The following is a 20,294-nucleotide window of genomic DNA, read 5'->3' as shown; positions in this document are numbered from 1 at the left end:
TCGAGATTTTAAACGTGTTACACCCACCGACCAATCACAAAACACGGGTAGCCAATCGTCCAATCAGGCTTCACTTGAGCGGCACCGCTTCCTGGTTGACTTTCCACGCGCCTGTGTGCTTTCCAGAGTTTGGCACGCAACGCAGCTCAGGTTGGTTTAAGGTTTTTAGTAAAAACAACGTGGTCAAAGTAGTGTTTAGCCCATATATCTGCTGCTTGTTGTTATGTCATAAAGTGGATAATGTGTTTCTTTTGACCTTAAACCTTGTCTGTTCGTGTACTTCATTCAGTAAACGTGTGTGCTGGTCTTCAGTAATATACACGCTTGTGTTGGTTTGCAGGAGTAATTTATCTCATGGCTAAGGACAAATCGTTGAAATCAAAACCTCATAAGAGGAAGGATCTGGGTCCATCTGATGACAGTACAGAAATAATGGACACTGAAGTAAATACGAAGAGGAAAAAGATGGATGCAGATGTGAGTAGCACAGAGAATGGTATTTTACAGCACTACCTGAAATCAGTCACAGTATCATTAACACTTTGTTTTTAAAGCAGGAGGCTCCTGCTCACATGTCTCAGCTAACAAACACAACAGATGATAAAAAACGGAAAAAGAACAAGAAGAGCAAAAAGGAACAAGTGAACCAAACCGTAGAGCAAGCAGAGGTGAGAATGTTCACTGCTGAAAATGTGACTTAAAGACTTTATTTGGCTCTTTGTAGGTAGTCAGCTAGTTTACAGCGTTTTACCGTTAAAAAAAATCTTTTTTTTGTGACATAATCATGGTAAAGCATAGAGCAGCGTGGCAAACATGTAATAACACAGCTAATGAACTGACAGTTAATAAATTAAAATTTTTGGCACAGAGACATGCTGTCATTCAGTTCAGAGAGACTTTTATGCTTGCATGATTCATTTAAATAACACTGATGTGTCTCAATTTTACATTAAAAACAGTCAGATCTGTACAGAAATTAGGATCCTTGCTTTGATAGTTAGCACTGAATGGCGCTTTTACCCCACAGCACAGATGTTTTTCATGTGTTTTGGTGAAAACATGTATATACAGTTTATTCAAGGAGGGTACTCAGTTGGCAGGGGGATGTCACAGTTTGGATGTGATGAGTTGCTCATACTGTCGTCCTTTGCTGCTGGTTCGTTGATGGGTTTTCTCGAGGGGGTCCTGTTCAGCTTGGACCATCGGCTTTTATCCTGGAAAAAAAGCCTCAGCTTTTCCCTAAAGGCCTCCCCGAGGAAGCCGTAGATGAGAGGATTCAGGCAGCTGTTGGAGAAAGCCGCCAGCCTGACAGCGTGACCCGTCAAGGGGTAATCCTGCCACAGTGTGCCCCCGTTCGTGTCGCCCCTCACGAGGTGCACACTTATAAACATGTTCTCTGGCAGCCAGCAGAGGAAGAAGACGACCACAGCAGCTGAGATGAGTCGCAGGGCTTTCTGCCTGCGAGGCCTCTGCACGGGGCTGCTTAGTTCCCAGTGGCTGCACTTGAGCACCCGTGCTATTCTCCAGTAGCACACCCCCAGGATGCAGAAGGGCAGCAAGAATCCCAGCATCACCTCCAGCCACTGAATCTGAGTCACGTTGGCGAAGCAGAAATGGAGCTCTCCGGCGTGTTGCACTTGAGCTACAGCGAAAGGCAGCAAGGTGAGCAGGGATGAAGACGTCCAGATGAGGCAGCAGCTGAGCCGTGCGTGTGGTATGCTGCGACCCATGGAGTTGGTCAGCGCGATGAAGCGGTCGAGGCTCATCCAGGTCAGAAAGAAGACGCTGCTGTACATGTTGGCCTGTTGGAAGAGGTTCATGAAAGTGCAGAGGCCGGCCTTGTCGTAGTAGCCCTTCTTAAGATTGAACACCTCAATCAGAGAGTCAGCTACCAGAAAGAGGTCAGCCATGGCCAAATTCACAAAGTAGCGATCTGGAGATGTCATGCGGCCCCTGTGGTTAAGGTTGACCACTATAATAAGGATATTCCCAACAAGACCGACAGGAAACAGGAATATGGTGTAGAGGCTGGAGAGGATGAGGCTGATAAAATAATAATTATCCGAAGCTGCCTCCGGACAATCGGAGACGACTGCCTGTGTGTCATTTGGATGTGCACTGAAGTTATTGTCAGCAATGACTTTGCAGTCCACATGCATGGTCATGTTCATGTTCCCCTTTTGTCTTTAGCTGCTGTTAGCAGCATCCAAACACTAGGTTGCCATAGTTCCTAGATTTTTGAAGACTAAGTAGTTGCTGAGGAGCCTGCGGTACCATCAGTTCCCTCTTTGTGTGCGCGGTAGCTTTTGGATAGAGCGAGGTGCTGATGCCACTGTTTCCCCTAGACAGAAAGAAGAAGCGAAATTGAAGTCAACAGCCTGTTTCACTTTCTTAAAACATCAATTAATTTCAATTCACATCAATACAGTTGCATTTATATTGCATAAAATCAAAGAACAGTCAGCTCAAGGGGCTTTATATTGTAAGATACAGACTCTACGATGTTAGAGAGCAAACCCCAACAATCAGACGACCCATGTGAGCAAGCCCTTGGGAACAGGGAGAAGGAAAAACTTCCTTTTAACAGGAAGAAGCCTCAAGGCTAAAGGAGGGGCAGCCATCTGCCACAACCGGTTGGGGACTGGGTGCCGAAAAGTAGACGTCCAGGAGGTAATAATTCTGTACACAACATCAATAAATACATTAATTCCCAGTTTTTTCCAATGCAGTTTTTTCTCTCCACTGTTGCCAAGGGTTTGCTCAAAAGGAAGTTACACTGAGAGGATTGCTGTATTGAACTGAACCAAATAAAACTGAGTGAAATGTGACTGGCTGTCACTGGCTTGCTTCTAAGAGGTGACACAGATTGCTGCTCGCTGTGGCGGGCAGGTCATGCTGTCTAGATAGCAGCCGCCTGAATCATCATTATAATGTGACAAATTACAAAACTATGTGATAGTTCACTGTGTTTTACTTCAGCTCTAGTTATTGCCCAAACGTTGGGAGCATCACAGAATTTTCTCGCCTTTAACAAATGACAAAGAATGATTAATTAAACTATTAATCACTGATTAGTTTTTAATGGAAACAGAAGCAGAGGTACTGCAGTGACACATTATGTTGCCTCATGTAAGATGAGCAAAGCTAACTTGTCATGTTAGCAGAGCTGAAACGAGCAGTCATACTGTCTAGTTGACCGTACCCTTGAAGAGATATCCCATAAAAATTCATTGGTGATGCGACTTTTAAGTGGATGTGTATCTGTTTGAAGTGCAGCCGCTTTGAATATAGTCATACAGTCAAAAAGAATACTTTCCGAGATCCTTCATCGAACTTATCAGATCTTGAAGATGCTTACGAGCGTTTAGAAATTTAAACTCCCAACCAGAAGCACCTCCAGGCTGTAGGATTTGTTGTATGTTAGTTCAAAGCGTTTAATATCAAACAGGTAAGCCATAACATGCTGAGGAGATACTTGGAAACTATAAGGAAAGCTAAACTGGTGATAAACAAATTAAGGCGTCATATAAAAGAGCTTGGACTCACCTGTGGTTTCTCGGTCTGCGCGTATTGTCCTCCCTCTCCGTTAACGCTGACAGTAAAAAGTGGTTTCAGTATGAATTCGGAGAAATGTTTACAGCCACCCACCACTCGCAACAAGAAACACAAACACAATGCAGGCGCGTCTTCATATCGCAGCTTTTGAGCCAAAGTGTTTTTAAAATTAAACCTTTACTACTTTTTATTGGCAGTACTGTCACTTGGCAATTTGATCATCCCCTATTTGTATCAGTGTGTGGGTATAATTTTATTGCTTATGTGATTATATCAATTTGAGACATGAGGTCGTCTTGTCAACACTGGCATGAAAGCACACAAACACGGTCATGATTGTGTAATGTTAAAACATGTAAATATGGGAGTCGATCTGTCTCTGGACAGCACATTTACACTAAACAAGGTGGACATGCAGACATGCATAATTTCACTTAGTCTCTCCTGGTTTCACATTACTTGAAAACCCCAGAAAGACGGTTTGCGCAGGAACACAAACTGTGCGCTTTGTTCTGGTTTGTAGGGTAGTGTCTGAATCTTTTATCACTTTATATGTGATGATTTTAAAACTGGAAGTAGCATTCATAAGAGCCCCGATTTCAGCAATCACTACTGTGACAGTTAAGTTAAGACCAGCTTCTTATGCAGCTCTGCTCCTGCATTCACTTTCCTGGTTCCTGGGTTTGTGTCGCTCCGTGTTGCCACCGATGCAAAACGTTATCCACGCAGATCACTTATTCCTAGAACTGGTGCCCATGAATTTCTTGAAAAGTGTTCATCTGATTCAGTAACACTTTTTTTTTTCAAGCTGTTGGCATAAATATAGACTCTGACTTTGGTTTTCCTAGACTTAATTTTTCCTATGTGGCATTCAGGGAGCTGCAGAGGTTTTTCCAAGCATTTGTCTTAATGGACTTTTGTGTAAATCAGGCTTATGCAAACAGAGTTTCCAAGAAAAGACATTTTCCCGGGAACAGGTTAAAAATTCATACAGAATCTCATGTACTAATAGCTCCTTTTTAATTCCCTGATTAAAGAAATAAATCCTTTGAATTGACATAACATGGCAAGATGATGCACAGTAACAAGATATAAAGCATTTTTTTCTCCTCTTTTTGTACATTTTGTAAATGAAATGTTAAAAAAAAAAATACATTTAATGAGAGTTCTGCAAGCTTTCAGTGACTGGATAGATAATGAGGTGGTCCATAACAGGTAAGACATTAAATATGATGCATGGGAAGAGCTCTCTCCTAGCAAACAGACACATTTCTTAAGACTCGATGTCCTCCAGAGTGTCTGTGATCTCAATGTGCGGAGCTATGATGTTCCTGTTGGGCTGTGGCCCTGGACGTCGGCAGCAGTCCCGCAGCCGCCTGATCACTCCATAGAGGCTTTCCCGACACGGCCTGTGCATGAACAGGACGAGCAGCAGGCTCACGCTGCTCCCTGAGAACAGCACAAACTCAGACACACTCAAAAATGCTTTCTGGTGGAACGTCAGCTGTCTTTCACTATTAATCAGAGCCCCTCTAAGCAGCGCCACGCTGTAGAAGAGCTGGCAGATGAGCGTAAAACCGGTGACCGCCAGGAACACAGGGCCTTCCTCAGAGCCGGAGAGGAAGCGTCCATTCGACTCCCTCTGGCGGACGCAGCCACCTATCAGAAGTCCCAGTTGGAGGATGTAGGGAATCAGGAAGACCAAACACAGCCTAGCAACTGCGTATGAAACACCATCTGTGGTGGGATCCATCAAACAGTTGCCCTCTTTCTGCAAATCTCCTCTGGGTCCACGAATGCCAGCCAGCACCAGAGAAATGAGTACAGAAGTGGTGCCCACTAGTGCCGCACAGACACGAGACTTTCTCAGCAGGTGATTGGATGGAGGATCAAAGGTGACGACGGATGCCATGAGCACTAAGACCAGCAGGCCACACAGAGAGGCTATGTTGATGGTAAAGGAGAGTGCGGCACAGCCTAAAGCTGTGGTGTTTAGGTAGTCAGGTCTGTGGGCCGCAGTGTGCAAAGAGAGGAGCAGGAGCAGCAGCTGGAAGCCACAAAACACCCAGAGGAGGCAGCCGAGCCAAGCCAGCCTCTTGTGGGCGCGATAAGTCTGAATGAAACTGTAAAGCAGGAAGCAGCCTGCTAAGAGACCGAAGGTAGCAAGCAAACTGTAGAGGTAGTTTGCATTGCTGATTAAGTCATTGGCTGCAATCTCGCTTAAATCAAAGTTTTTCGTGATGTTGACGCTGCTCTCTGTGATGTTGACGCTGCCCTGTGTGCTGGCAGAAGAGATGGAAAACTGAGATGTGGGGCTCGTCGGCGTGGTGCTGTAATCAGACTGAAAATCAAAGCAAAAAACAGCAACTGATGAGAATCAGAAGATTTCCTCAAAAACAGAAGTCCAGTGATTTGAAAACACTTGAATATACGTGCATGAATCACTATGAAGACTTTCCACAGGAACACAGAAATTACAACACACAGATCCTTCCTAAATTAACTCAAAGTTGAGCTAAAATCTTAACTGTATGCAAAGAACTTTAAAAATACACCGAATATGAAGACGTATCAAGTAAAAGGTTGTAGTTTTGTTTTCTGTGAGTATTTTCTCTGAGTCTTTGTTTGCTTCCCTTTGAGGACCTGCCCGTTCAGTAGAAACACATGTTTCCACTTACCATTTTTGCTTCCGTCACCCGCTCGTCTGTTTTGTATCCACCGGCCCGACGCTGCTACCGCCTGAGTCAAAGCTCCGAAAACGATGCTGTTCGCATGGACACAAGTGCTCACCATACAAAAGGGTTTTCTATTTCTGTGGGCAATGCCCAGGCAGCATACTTTCAGAATGACTTTTTGGCCATGTGACCAAAATCTCTTCTTCCCCTCCCTTTTTTTTTCTTCTTTTCATCACCACCAGAGGTCGGCTAAATCGGAGAGCATAGTGTGTCCCTTGTTCAACTTCCTCTGGCATAAAAGTCTTTAAGTTGTGCTGTGTTTACATCCTATAGCAAGGAAATGTTTTTCAAATTATTATTATTTAAAAACTTCTTCAGCAGTTCTGTGAAGCTGAATTGTTTCATTGTCTTTTTTTTGTTGGCTATTCATAAACCATCTAAGTGCATGTACAGGGGTGTGTGCTCTGCGAACGCACTGCTGAAACTGTCTGGGTACTGCACAAAAAAGCGTGCTATGGTGAACTCGTAATACTGTATACACAGGAAACGTTGCCCAGAGCTGCAGAGCAAGAGGAAGTGATCTAAACCTGAAAACTGCTTTTGACTTTTGACTCATCTGTCTGCAAAAGCACAGTAAAATGTCACATTTAGTTTGCATTTAGCGGAGTTAAAATTGGCATGTGCATAAGGAGCAGTTTGTGATCAAATGATTTCCTTTTCGCTGCAACTTATTTGTGTGTTTGCTTTGCTTTGTTGTGACAGGTTCTTGATCCACCCAGCTGTCCTGAGGGGACAGCTGAGGCAGAGGGGCTCGAGGACTTGAGTCCCGAGGAGAAGAGGGTCCTGGAGAGGAAGCTGAAGAAGATTCGGAAAAAGGAGGAGAAGAAAAGGCTCAAAGCGGAGGGAGTGACTTTGGAGCAAACAAAACCATCTGGACCCAGTGCACAACAGCAGGCCTTAGACTACCTCACGTGGTAAGAATAGGGTCCAGAGGATTACCAGGATGCAATCAAAATGCATTATGGGATGTGTAGCAGCTGATTTATGAATTAAAACCCAGGATATTGTATAATTATTCTTTTTTTATTATGTTGTAAAAGCTCACCACTAGATCACTGGATCCTCTTTTTTACTCAAAATATTTTTATTGAACAATTATGAATACAGTTAACAAAAAAGAGGGGCGATTGATACCAACAAAACCTTTCCTTGCAAACCACACAGAAGTTAGCTGCAACACAACTGAGCTTCACGTTCCCATTAACACAGTAAAACATACAGAATGGTAGGTCGTCTGACCTCTATGGAATAAGCAAATGTGATAGTCAGCAGGAAGATCCTTAAATTGAAGGTTAGAGAAGTTTTTATTCTGGCTGGAGCAGTGGATCTTTTCAAGACTGAGACACGACATGAGATCAGCAAGCCGCTGAACATGGGTGGGCGGGGCAGCAGCCTTCCACCTCGTCAAAATGGCACGTCTAGCCAGGAGGGAACCAAAGGACAGCACCCGATGTTTTGCCCCGGTGATATACTTATCATCCTTACCCACTGTACCAAAGAGAGCAAGTAGGGGGTTGAGAGCCAGTTTCAGGCCGGCAGCCTTGTTCACGGTGCAGAAAACTCATCTGGATTTAGATAAGTGGGCCCTATGAACTACTTTGAATTGTAATAGGGAGGGGCGTGCACAGAGTGATGTGGAATTTACCAGAGGACTGAATCCCAAACGTCATCTGACATAGATATACCTAAATCCTTCTCCCATGTGTGTTTGAGGCCTTCAAAGGGAGCTGAAGTTACACTGCACAGTTTGTTATAGATGTGAGAGATTATACCTTTGCCTGAGAGTTGCAAACTAAGGAGCTCGTCCAGTAAGTTAGCAGCTGAAGCTTCTGGAAAATTTGAGAGGTGGGATTGCAAAAAATGCCTGAGTTGTAAATATCTAAAAAAGTGAGTTTTGGGAAGAGTGTATTTTGCTGACAGCTATTGTGTATAAAGAGATCTTTAAAGTAAATAATACCTGCTTGAAACCAGACCTGAAACAAATTGTCCAAAATGGGAGGAAGGAATAGGTGATTTGATAAGATGGGGCTTTGAAGTGAGACATTTTTAAGATTTAAATGTCTCCTGAACTGAGCCCACACCCTGAGGGATTATATGTGAAGTCCATTGTCCATTGAAGTTGTCAATGGATAAAGGGAGAGAAGAACCGAGAAAGAAGACAAGAGAAATACCCTGAGTTGATTCTAACTCCATTGCCAGCCAAGTGGTAGGGCCCGCTTGGCTGGCCATGATTTTAACTAGTAGGCCAGGGAGCAAATATTGGCAGTCCAATAGGAAAAGCAAAAGTTGGGGAGTGCCAGACCCCCTTCAAGGTTAGGTTTCTGTAAATGCACCTTAACTACTCGAGGTCGTTTACCCTTCCAAAGGTTGGAGGAAATTATATAATTGAGGTTTGTAAAGATGGGATAAAGACTGGTAAAGATTGAAATAAGTATAAAAACTTAGGAGGAATATTCATTTTATAATCGAATTAATTCGACCGACTAGAGTTGTGTTCAGGGGGTGACCACTGTTGAAGGCTTTGTTTGACATTCTTCAAAAGCGTAAAAAAGTTGGCTTTGAGAAGTTGTTTATACTTTCTTGTAATTGTAATACAAAAATAGGTAAACTGCTCTTTGACCACTTTAAAAGGGAAACCAGACAAATCTATTTGAAACACTTCTTCATTTAACAGACAAAGTTCACTATTGTACATATTTAATTTATAACCAGAGACATGACAATAGCTAGATCGAATACTAACGGGCTAAGGGTGCAACCCTCTCGTGTGGACATGGTTTCGATTTCTGGCTATTAGTACAAACTGAAGCAACAGCAGTCAAATATATGTACTTGATCCATGAGATGAAATTTGAACCGAACCCAAATCTTTCCAGCACAGCAGATAAATAGTTCGATCACTGGATTCTCTTAACATAACATACACGGGAAGACTTTCTCAGAAATGATTCATAATTCTAGCATTTGATAAGGTGTTGTTGTAGTGAATCATGGGGGTGGAAGTATGTACTTTCTGCAATAGTTACCCTGCAGCCCACAGCGGTTTTTGTCTTTGCAGCTGGGCTGAAAACCGTTCACAGTGGAAGTTCCAGAAGACGAGGCAGACGTGGTTACTGCAGCACCTCTTTGATTCTGAAAAGGTAAAATTACCCAACATTCCTCCTGAATGATGGGGGTGACAGGGGGTTTTCTCAGCTTTGCTTTAGACTGGTCAACCGCTACGCTCTTTCTTCCTCTTTCTGTTATTAAATAACACTTAATCTCTATTCTCAATCCAAAACTATTTGTCATTTTTAAGCAGAAGAGAATAAGTAAAAATGGTAAAGCTATAAGAAGTTGAAATGTTTACAAACATTTTCATGTAATTCATGTTATCCTTGCACCACCCTCATTTTTGAATCTGTCTGAAGAGAACACTGACAGGAGATGCTCCGCATTAGTGTCACTAATATCGTAATGATTTGTCACCCTGTAGCCAAGAGTCTCTATAATATGTATACAGAGAATCAACAAGATTAAAGTAGGTTCTTCTCAGATTCCAGACGACACGTTTTCGGTGCTGCTTCAGTACCTGGAGGGGCTTCGTGGAAGTGGGAAGGACACAACTGTGCAGAAGGCCTTATCCCTGGTGGAGGAATCTGGAAAAGCACCAGAAGATACAGTCGTCCAGCAGAGGGCACACAGAGCCAGAGAAGTTATCCAGCTATTATCCTGAGCCACAAATATTACAGAGAAACTCGCAAAAAGACTTTGTTCACAGGACTGAAGGATCGGCCTGATCTAAGGAGGTTTTAAATGTAACGGTCCCTGTTTGTGTTGCCAGTATTATTCACCTGTTTTAATAATTAAAAGTGTTACTTTATCACCTCTGTTTCTTTACATTACTTGTGTGTTATGTTGGTTGGTAGTTATCAGTCAGGAAAGCCATGTCATACAGTATGAAGGCAGACTAATGTTTTATTCAAATGTACAGAAGCTGTTTGTAAATCCTTTTTTCAACTCCAGCAAGTAACTCAGAGGTTACTGTTCAACTTTGCCAGTATGGGCAGATCACTTCGGAGAGATGTGAATCCCTCAAAGTCAAACAGATAGCTGGAAGACCTTTTGAGTAACATCTCAGGAATGTTAGTAGCTAAGACATGTTTGTGCACGTCAAGGCCCATAATCAGTGAAGCCACTGAACTGAATGACTTTACTTTTGCACTCTCCTTGTAATCACAGTAGCAAACACATACCAGACCACTGGGTTATGTTCTCTACATACATTTTATATTTGCTTATCATCTGGTTTTTGTGACTCAGTAAGCGTGCGGGTGATTCATTTTACCCGCATCTTTCACAGACTATTAATATAGCTGTGTTGTGCGTATCTCAATCGGGCAAAAGTGAAGTCGGAAATGACCGGCTGTTACTTCTTTGAGTGCAGTATGACAGGAACATGTGTTTGAGTCTTAATATAGGACACAAACACAGAGGAAGGAAACAAAGTCAATATCTAGCCTAGCTGTGATGACTTCATTTCCTATACAAATGCACCCAAATACAACACAAAGACATAAATGCTTTTCAGCCACTTTGTATATATGGACGATGTTTTTTCGGTTACTTGCATATGTATGAACAAAAAAAAATTTACTCCTCATTTTATTATATCTTGTCAGGATATTGAAATATGCAAACATGGAAATGCAGGGTAAAAGGCAAAAACAAACTCTGAGCTTGAAAATCAATATTTTGTGTGACCACCTTTACTCTTCAACACAGTCTGAACTCTTGAAGTCTGCTTTCTTGTCATGTCTTCAAGTGGTGTTCAGGAATAGTTCTCCAGACTGGCTTTTTGAAGAGTAGCTGTCTGACAGCCACCCTTCTCCCTTTGTCCATTTCTGTTGAGGCTTCAGTGAACAGTAGGCGCTTCTTAGATTCTATGTCAGGTTGGCTGGATATTTTCCCCTCATGTCTTACGGACATGACGTTCTGCTGTCAATTTATTGCTTTAGGCTTAACAGACAAACAAACCTGGACTGAAAATAAGTTAATAATAAGACATCTACTTGTCAATACTTGAAAATGTAGAGAAAAGAGAAATGTGGTGCAAGTCTACACCAAGTCGTTCTGCAACAACAACAAAAAACTAAATAAACTTACTGATGAATTGAAACTTAAGATGAGACAGCTGTAAACATTTTCAAAGCTCATTTTATTTTTCATGCACGATGGTGTCTTTTCATAGTCTTGGAGAGTTCCAGCTCAGTGATGAATCCTTGACAAAAAAAATACATAAAAAAAAATTACCCACTCTCAGCTACGCTTGCAAAGTTTTATTCTGCAGTACCAACAGCCTGAGCACTACCAGTGTTGTCCGGTTACTTTATGCGTCTCTCTGATGCTGATCAACAAACTCCGCTCAGGTGCTTTGGCTCGTTTTTGCTCCAGGTAATCTTCACTGAACATCAATGAGTCCGTTGTCTCCTCTTAAGTGTTGATCCTTAACCGTCACGCTCATTGTACCTTTTGCGTCATCTGTCACATATAGGGGGAAAAAAATCATTCATATAAACTGTACGAGACTTAAATGAGTGAAGACTGACTTCACTCACTTGTCTCAGAAGTAAAAGGAATGTTATGTTGAGTAAGAAGAGCTCGCAATCTCTCAGTCTCTTCTCTCAGTTTTTGGTAGTCCTGTAGAAAAAATATACAAAAAAAAAAAAAAAACCCACTATTGAGCTTGTATTGTGATTTTGTTGTAATGTTAGAAGAGATACTACTTGGAAAGGTTACACACCGCTTTACATTTCTCTAAAGAGTTTTGACTTTCTGAATCAGCTGCTGCCTCTTGAACCTTGACTTTTACTTTCCGACTCTTCAGCAGTCCGGCGTCCTCAAAAATACCCTTTAAGAGATTGTTGTATCCCTGGAGCACATGTACAAAATGTAAACATAACCATTCCACGAATAATTAAAATGTACATAACAAAGGACACCTTGAAATGTGTGTACCATAACAGAGCTCAATCAGAGGTGTCTGATTTTCAGCTACAATAACTGTACATAAAAGATGGACACAAAGCTGTAAACAGACCTTTTTTGGTGTTGTCATATTTTTGACGTTTTGAAAACTCATGTGATGAATGAGGAAACTGAAGGACGCTGCATGATAATATGGGTGCACTTGTGAATCACAAGTATACTGTTTTATGCTCATTTTTCACTTTAATAGACATGCTAACAGATACTGTACTCAACAAAATTTGAGTACAGCATGTGTTAAGCAGCTGAGAAGATGAACTAATCTGGAAGGTGTTTACTGATAATGTAAATCAAGTGAGCAGTAGACTTATTTTCTCCTAGACGTCTGTACAACTGGACGTCTTTTTGCAAACAGGTGACTCGCCCCCTGGTGGCCATTAAAAAGAATGCAGCTTTAAAGCGCTTGAATTTTAGCTTCACTAAGTCTATCGTTTATATCCACTATATTTTCTGCATCTACATTTCATCATCTCACAGGTGGCATAAACTGACATAGATGAAAAGCATAGAGGAAGCAAGTCATACTGCAGTATTTGTTTACCTACCAAACTGGCCCTCACCTGTTCAGTTATAAGTCCTTCATAGCGAGCCTGCTCCGCTTCATCCCATTCCTTCTGTAGCTCCTCTTTCAGAGTTGGATACACTTTAAAAGAGCACAGAATTTATAAGTAACCCTATCCCCATTGGCATGAAAGTAAGTCCTGCTTAACTTACCTAAAAGAGAATGTGGATGGCAAACAAGGGGGGTCTCAAAGGTTAGCGAGTACACACAGGTACTGGGCTCTGAGACTTGAGCGAGCTTGCTTCTTGTGCTGCAGACCAGAATCACCTGCAGATCCATGACAAGAAAGAAAGAAAACACAATTTCTTATTCATGTTGCTGAGTAAGAAAGTAATTCCCAGTTCCACATATTTATTCTTAGACTCTAGTCGAGATCTCCACTGACTGAAACAGCTCCCTTCCCCCACTCACTCTAAGCCACTTTTGTTCCAATTGATTGACCCCCATAAAAGGCAGGTCTGAACAGCAAGTGAGTATATGGCAGAAAACAAGGAAAAGCATAACTTTAAGGGCTGATGGGATGATTTGCCAGTTGTCTCTGACTCGGTTTGGCACTAGTTGTTATGTTTACATGCACAATACATTCAAGCAATAATTAGCATTGCAAAGTGTTGGCCTCATATTCAAGATGGGGCACAAAATCTTGTCAGTGGATTACCAGGAGGATTTTAAAGGTTTAGATACCTTTGTTTCTCTGTTTCTGTTTCCACAAGTGTCGCCGTCTCTCATCCACATGCCGGTGAAAGTGTTGTTTGCCATTTCCCACTCTTGCCAGATCCTGCAGGGACCAAACACAAACCTGACTCCCACAAGAAGCCAACAGCCTGCTTCACACATTTACATCTGGTTTGTGTTTTGTTTCTGGAGCTTCTTACCCTAAGATCCCACTGTAGGCATTCCACCTAAATGTTTGCTCATGCTGAGTGACGTTGTGAAATGGACAGAATTCATATTTATACCTGCAAAGTGAGGACAACATGCTATTGTTTGTTTTGTATTTTCCAGACGCTCAGATCCAACATGTAATAATCTAATGGTCTGCACTGTGGAGAGATGGTGGAATATACTACTGTATGACAGGTTAAATACATACGTCGACTCCGTGAGACTGAAGCACTTTCCAGCAAGCTGATGAAGGTGCACTGGGCCTTAAGGAGGAAATCATTGCTTTGATGAGACAGAACATCTAAAGGACCCTTTAGTCAACATTTAGAACATTTTACACATAATTTAATGAATTGAGGCTTTAAATCAGGGATTAACCTTAAGTGGGCTGAAGCAGTGAAACTCCCCTTTTGTCAGTGTAAAGAAATCTAATAAAACATTTAATCCCTAAAATGTCACAATATAAGAAAAAAGAAGTGCAAAGATAAAGAAATGCTGCTGTAGCAAACAAAAGTCTGTCAGCGTTACTCTTTGGACTTAAATTGTGAGCAATAAATGCCAGAAATGACAGAAAACAGTTCTGGTAGTCCATCGCCTTGAGTGTACTACAACTATAAGACAAAGGTTTTGCTATGGTATGAATGGAGGAAAAGTCCTGAAATACACTTATAAGTCAGAAATCTACGCCTCCTTTCCTCTTTATGTCTGACACCCCCGGTTTAAATATTTAAATGATGAGTTTGTTTTACCAGATACTGGAGCTGGGGTCACTTTAGGTTGCAGTCTGCTGCCCTGAGCCACAAAAGGGTTGTTCAGCCTGGACACAAAGTAGATCCATTAGCAGCAGACCAAAGTCAACAAAACTGCACAATGTGAACTTATTTTGCTTCACGTACCCAAATGTGTTTGGCTCTTCGACTATCTTCATTTTACCGGCGGATCCATAGTTAACTGCATTAAAAACAAGCCGAGATCAGACACACGGAGCTCTGTTTAGATTATAATCTCTGAATGAAGCTGCGCAGTAAAGCTGTACTTACTGAACAGATACACGCAGACAAAACACAAACTTATTAAATGAGCTACTCGGTAACTGAAACAACGCATTATTATTTACGTTATGAAGGCGTTAAAGTGTTACTTTTCTGTCTACATTTCCTCTTTTGCTCGTTCCGGTCAGGTGACACGCCACGTGATCAAAATAAGCCGTGAGCATGCGTGTTTTTCATATGGGACTGCGACGTGCTTACCACGATACGAAGCCAGTCAAGCTAGGTTATACTTCATATGAAAGTGGTGCCGGATGAAAGGAGACTACTACTAGTTTGTGATAAAGTCTTGAAAGTTGCTTATGTCTAATTCCTATTGCAAATAAGAAGTTTTTGCTTCTTTTTGGGGCAGTTCTCTTTGTTAGACGAAACTGTTGTCAGCAGGATAGCCAGATAGCTTAAGTCATACTTCTTGGTCAGTTCGTTGCAGTGACAGTCTGACAGTGACAGTTAACTAGCAGCATGGGACGAAAAAAGCAGGGAAAGTTTGTCCGTCCTGACAACAAGGGCAAAGACAAACGTCACAAAATGAAAGGGAAATCTTTAGAGGCCTTTACAGAAGAAATGCACACTGCTTTGGAAGGTAGTGTATTGATTATCTCTAATGCAAAAATGTTTAACATGTTGGCTGTAAGGCATGCTATTTACAATAGCGTCAGCATCATTAAATGCTGTTTACACTAGGAAAAAGTGCCCATTGCTCAGGACTGATAACACTCGATATGGTGTAAACACTTGAGAAATCTGAGATTGTGAACTTTCTCTCCTCAGCAAGTCTTCACAGGGAGGAGGGAGCAGAGGCCCCTCAGGTGAAGCTTCCTTGCCCACTTGCCATGTGGGAGTTGGGTCACTGCGATCCCAAACGTTGTACTGGCAGAAAGTTGGTGAGGAAGGGCTTTGTACGCAACCTGAGACTCAATCAGAGATTCAACGGGCTCATACTGAGTCCAATGGGCATGAAGTATGTGACGCCAGCAGACAGGTTTGTTCAGCTGTTTCCTCTGTACTTCAGCCAATGAAATCAAAGAATCTGTAGCTATAGACCACCTCATATAACTATTTATATACACATTTTGATGCACACCTGTTTAGTTACTCATTAACAAGTGTTCTCAGGGTGAAAATGTTTTTTTTTTTAATGCCAGTGTTCAGAGTAACAACAGTAGGTGAAATAAACACACGTTAGGACCATGAAATACAGAAGAACATCTATTAAAGTACAATGTGGACTCTTGAAGTAAATTAGATACAGCAGCAGAAGACCACACTGGGTCAGCTAAGAACAGGAAACTGAGGCAACAATTCACACAGGTTCATCAAAACTGAAGTTTTTGGAAAAATGTTTCCTGCTCTGATCAGTCTCGATTCTGCTGACACATTTGGATGGTAAACAACACAAAAGCATGGATCCATCCTGCCTTGTATCAGCAAGTCCAGCTGCTGCTGGTGGTGTAAATGTGTGGAAATATTTTGTCGGCACACTCTGGACCGTAGAGTACCAACAGAGTAGTGTTTTAGCACCACATACTACTTGAGTTTTGTTTCTGATGATGTCCATCCCTTTATGACCACAGTGTACCCATCTCATGGTAGCTGCTTCCATCATCTCAGCCTGGTTTCTTGACTGTAGTAAAATGACAGCTTCAATTGCCAGATCTCAATCCAGAAGTTTTGAATCATGGATGTATATCTACAGCAACTGTTATATTCTGTCATGTCGATATGGACCAAAATCTCTGAGGAACAAGGTTTCAAACTTCTTGTTGAATCTATTCCATGAAGAATTAAGGTAGTTAGGAAGGCAAAAGGGGTACAACCCAGGACTAGCAAAGTGTACTTAATAAAGTGTCCCCTGAGTGTAAAGGCCCTCCTTTTAGATTTATTACTTGATTATTTACCCCATGTAGAGCTTGATCTTCAAGATCAGTCATATTAAAAACTTGAGACATTCCAATGCATTGTTATATTAAAACAAATGTTACTATATCAAAGTGTTTTGTTGGTTATGAAAATTAAATAAATTCTATAATTTGTGTCACTGTTGTGATGCAATCCAAAGCGATTTTTTTTCTCCATGTTTTGTCTGCACAGAGAGATTGTGGCCAACAATGGGCTCGCAGTGATTGATTGCTCCTGGGCCAAACTGGAGGAGACACCCTTCAATAAGATGGTTGGAAGTCATCCCAGGTTACTGCCGTACCTCGTAGCTGCGAACCCTGTAAATTATGGCAAGCCTTGCAAGTTGTCCTGCGTTGAAGCTTTTGCTGCCACGTTCTGCATCGTAGGTAAGGGTTTAGGTTTAGTTATTCAGGAATACCGCAGCAACTGCTTTTTGTGTCTTATTTTGGTTATGGCAGTTAAACTGTGACATATTGTTTCTGATATTGCAGGTTTTGAGGAACTGGCATTGCTCTTATTGAAGAAATTTAAGTGGGGGACAACGTTTCTGGAGCTCAATAAAGTCCTGCTTGGCCGCTACGCTGCTTGTCAGTCGGAAGAAGAGCTCCTTGGTGTAGAGAAAGAGTTTCTTACTTCTAAACCAGAGGAAGAGGAGGAGTTTGGTAAATAACCTGGGGTTCTACGCAGTGTCTGGGTTTGTGTAGCAGTGGAGGTAGAGGGTCACTGTGTTTTGGTTCAACCTCTTTCTTATTTTAGCTGTAGTTTGGCTTCATGTACAAGTAGTGGCTCTTAAATAAATCACATTTATTGGACTTTAAGAGCTTTCAGATGACAGGTTCCAGTAACTGTTAAGTTTAGGCGCATTTTTGTATCTTTGTAACTGTTGCAAGAACAATAAAAAAAAAAAAAAAAAAACGTATAGCATATGAAACATACAATAACAAGGCAAACACTGAGTGTTGTGATAGCAACAATATAACAATAAATAACAATATAACAATTTGGAAAAAATATGTAAACCATTTAGTGCAAAATGAGACCTGCTGTAGTGCAGTTAAAAGTGGGCATGGATCATTAGTGTTTGCATTAGCTCCTACTACAAAGTAGTGATTTATTTCTGGCAAGGAAACTTTGATTGTCTTTTGGGGTTACTGGTAAAACATTAGCTGTGTTAACCCTAAAACACCAAAAAGAGAATGCAGAAATCACGCAGCAGCAAAGAAAGAAAACAAAGAGGCTGAAACAAGAAAATAAGACTAAAGCAGGAAGTTGTGTTGAAGTGGCTAGCTGTTGCATCACTTTAGATTTCCTAATAACAAATACAAACTAGAAAAAAAGGACTTAGAAGGTAATTAGTTCTTGAAGGACCTCCTGAGTGCAAAAATCTTGAGCCACTCCTAAGTGTTTCATATTTTGCGTAGAAAATGCAAAATAGGTGCAGTGATTTATTCAGACACATGCAAACAAATATGGAAATATAGCGTATAAGGCTAATACTATTCTAATGAGGTTGAAAGTGAATATTTGATGTGAGCACATTTATTCATCAACACAGCCTGAACTATTTCTGACTAGATTTCTGGTCCTTTTCTTTAAGTAGTCTTCATAAATGGTTCTCCAGGCTTCTTGAAGGACATTCATTCTTGGATGCTGGTTGCCTTTGGTTCTGTTCTCTGTCAAGAAGATCCCGCACTGCTTCAGTAATGTTGAGGCCCAGGCTCTGGGGAGGCCGATCCATGACTGATAGTGTTCAACTGTCTGTTTTTCTATCCAGTTATGCTATTACTGCATTGGCCATGTGTTTGCTGAAAAATTGAAGGCGTTGCCAGTTAGATGCTTTCAACATGGTGGTATCACCAGATAGTGGATGAAAATTTGAATGTACATTCTTAAGTGTGTAAATTTTGGCAAGATACATTTTCCCAGCACATCTCTTCTGAACTTCTCTGTATATATTGATGATGATTTGATTCAAAAATGTAAAAAAATTTAATACTCCATACTCCAACAAATGATGTGTTTTTGTAACAAGAAAGTGCCTAAAGATACAAATTAAAGTTGGTTCTTGGCTTAATTTTCTGCAGTGTAGAAACAACAAAGGTCATCTCTTGAGTTGGGTCCCTTTTTGTGTTTGATTAATTCACGAGTCTGTGTTAAGTGGCTTGGTGGTCAGGTATTGGACTGGATTGAAAATGAGTGAAAAAGCAGCCACTATCCAAAGACAAACTTTGAAAGAGGTTCAGAGAGCCTGGAGAACTATTGCTTGAAACCACTTTGGAAGCAAATATTAAGAAATGAGGGATTTTTGCACAGTATTGTTGGTCATAATCAACTGTTTGATTCAAATGTATTTTTATTTTGGAAAGGTTCACTTTGGAAATGGCTGAATCTGAGTAATTGCTAATGAATAATTTTTTATAGTTTCTTGTTGTGATTCACATTTGCTAAATTGTCACTGGGAAACCAGTGTTCTCATATTTGTTTATAAGATATAAAACTCATATTATTCTTAAGACTTTAAAGACACTTAGTAATGAATATTCCAAGGGGGAATTAATGTCATTATGAACGGTTTTATCTGATTGATTATTCTGTGGACATTGATATAACTGTTCCTTGCATTGTTTCCTTGCCTTGGAATCAGGCTGCCTTGTTGTTTCTTTTTCCTTTCCTTATTGGATTTTGACTCATTTGATTTTGCTTGCATCTCTGAACACATCTGGCTGAGATTAGGAAGTCAGTATCCAGGCTGATTGTCTGGAAATGTCTAGAATCTGGATGTGTATTTTTGTTGCTGAGTGACCTATAGTGCTGAATTAACTGTCCTCGTAATGAAAGCTACACATCTGTTTTGTTCACAGATCCATTTGATGTTAACTCTGGAGTAGAATGCATGAATCTCAACAGACGTCAGTGGTAAGTATTGATCTAGCATTCAGGTATCTATTACAATAATTAAATAAATGTACCAAGAAATCTTTGGTTATATTTGACTTTAGTTAGTTAGTAAGTTAGTTCTCTTAGTGGTGATGTTTATATGGCATAAAAATTACCAGCATAATTTTAAAAATGGCAAGAATTCTCTTAAAATAGGCTTTAACGATTTGCTTCCTATGTTTACTGAGTTCATTTTTGTGTTTAGTGCACCTGTAGAAGATGACTCCAGTGAGGACACAGACCCCACAGAGGAAGATGACGAAGATGAGGCAGAAGATGAAGAAACGGAAAGCATTGAGGAGACAAGAACAAGCTCACATGACCATGAGAAGAGGAGGATTGAATCAAAGACTTTACACTAAATCATAATTCAACCTTGGGTTTTTTAAAATACACGACTGTTTTAAAATGCTCAAAAAATATTTTGGCACATATGAATGGTTATGGTTTTTTTTTTTTTTGCTTATATTTCTATGTAAATTAATGAACTTTGATGCATGTCAACTAAATAGAAATAAAATAAGGGTGTTTATTATTATTATTATTATTACTGACATTTACACATTATATTCTTGGTTTATTGACAAAATATTTATTAGATTAAACTTGTGTTTGTTGGAATATACTTGGTTAGTTTCAGTTTCA

General features: G+C 40.8%; 4 protein-coding genes and 1 pseudogene across 8 annotated transcripts; 2 read left to right on the top strand and 3 right to left on the bottom strand.

The window, feature by feature from the left end:
* Window positions 1-62: 62 nt before the first annotated feature.
* On the top strand, window positions 63-10,155 carry chlsn (cholesin). 5 transcript variants are annotated; one of them, XM_087845086.1, is made up of 6 exons: window positions 63-150; window positions 341-477; window positions 555-668; window positions 6,993-7,204; window positions 9,349-9,430; window positions 9,826-10,155. In XM_087845086.1, exons 2-6 carry the CDS (start codon window positions 355-357, stop codon window positions 10,003-10,005), a joined length of 711 nt encoding a protein of 236 aa, XP_087701212.1. In that variant the 5' UTR covers window positions 63-150; window positions 341-354; the 3' UTR covers window positions 10,006-10,155. The 5 variants fall into 5 exon arrangements, with proteins under 5 accessions (XP_087701212.1, XP_006801111.2, XP_087701210.1 ...); XM_006801048.3 differs by having other exon boundaries at window positions 88-150; window positions 558-668; XM_087845084.1 differs by having other exon boundaries at window positions 88-150; window positions 558-668; window positions 9,331-9,430.
* On the bottom strand, window positions 1,077-2,171 carry LOC102798655 (G protein-coupled estrogen receptor 1 pseudogene; annotated as a pseudogene).
* Window positions 4,559-6,397, bottom strand: LOC118454930 (uncharacterized). Its single transcript, XM_035912177.2, has 2 exons — window positions 6,234-6,397; window positions 4,559-5,896 (listed from the first exon to the last, which is right to left on the bottom strand). Exons 1-2 carry the CDS (start codon window positions 6,234-6,236, stop codon window positions 4,829-4,831), a joined length of 1,071 nt encoding a protein of 356 aa, XP_035768070.2. The 5' UTR covers window positions 6,237-6,397; the 3' UTR covers window positions 4,559-4,828.
* Window positions 10,156-11,468: 1,313 nt separating the features above from the next.
* gnptg (N-acetylglucosamine-1-phosphate transferase subunit gamma) lies at window positions 11,469-14,946 on the bottom strand. The gene is made up of 11 exons (XM_006801047.3): window positions 14,805-14,946; window positions 14,661-14,715; window positions 14,514-14,581; window positions 13,973-14,027; window positions 13,755-13,838; window positions 13,564-13,657; window positions 13,032-13,146; window positions 12,878-12,960; window positions 12,073-12,201; window positions 11,888-11,969; window positions 11,469-11,810 (listed from the first exon to the last, which is right to left on the bottom strand). The coding sequence occupies exons 1-11, from the start codon at window positions 14,869-14,871 to the stop codon at window positions 11,731-11,733; spliced, it is 912 nt and encodes a 303-aa protein (XP_006801110.2). The 5' UTR covers window positions 14,872-14,946; the 3' UTR covers window positions 11,469-11,730.
* Window positions 14,947-15,000: 54 nt separating this feature from the next.
* On the top strand, window positions 15,001-20,171 carry tsr3 (TSR3 ribosome maturation factor). Its single transcript, XM_006801046.3, has 6 exons — window positions 15,001-15,396; window positions 15,585-15,795; window positions 16,905-17,098; window positions 17,204-17,374; window positions 19,574-19,628; window positions 19,855-20,171. The coding sequence occupies exons 1-6, from the start codon at window positions 15,276-15,278 to the stop codon at window positions 20,009-20,011; spliced, it is 909 nt and encodes a 302-aa protein (XP_006801109.1). The 5' UTR covers window positions 15,001-15,275; the 3' UTR covers window positions 20,012-20,171.
* Window positions 20,172-20,294: the final 123 nt, after the last annotated feature.

Source organism: Neolamprologus brichardi, chromosome 8, assembly GCF_056152115.1.
Source record: "Neolamprologus brichardi isolate AB-2024 chromosome 8, ASM5615211v1, whole genome shotgun sequence".
NCBI classification, from domain to species: domain Eukaryota; kingdom Metazoa; phylum Chordata; class Actinopteri; order Cichliformes; family Cichlidae; genus Neolamprologus; species Neolamprologus brichardi.
This window is presented reverse-complemented; position numbering and strand designations above follow the sequence as displayed.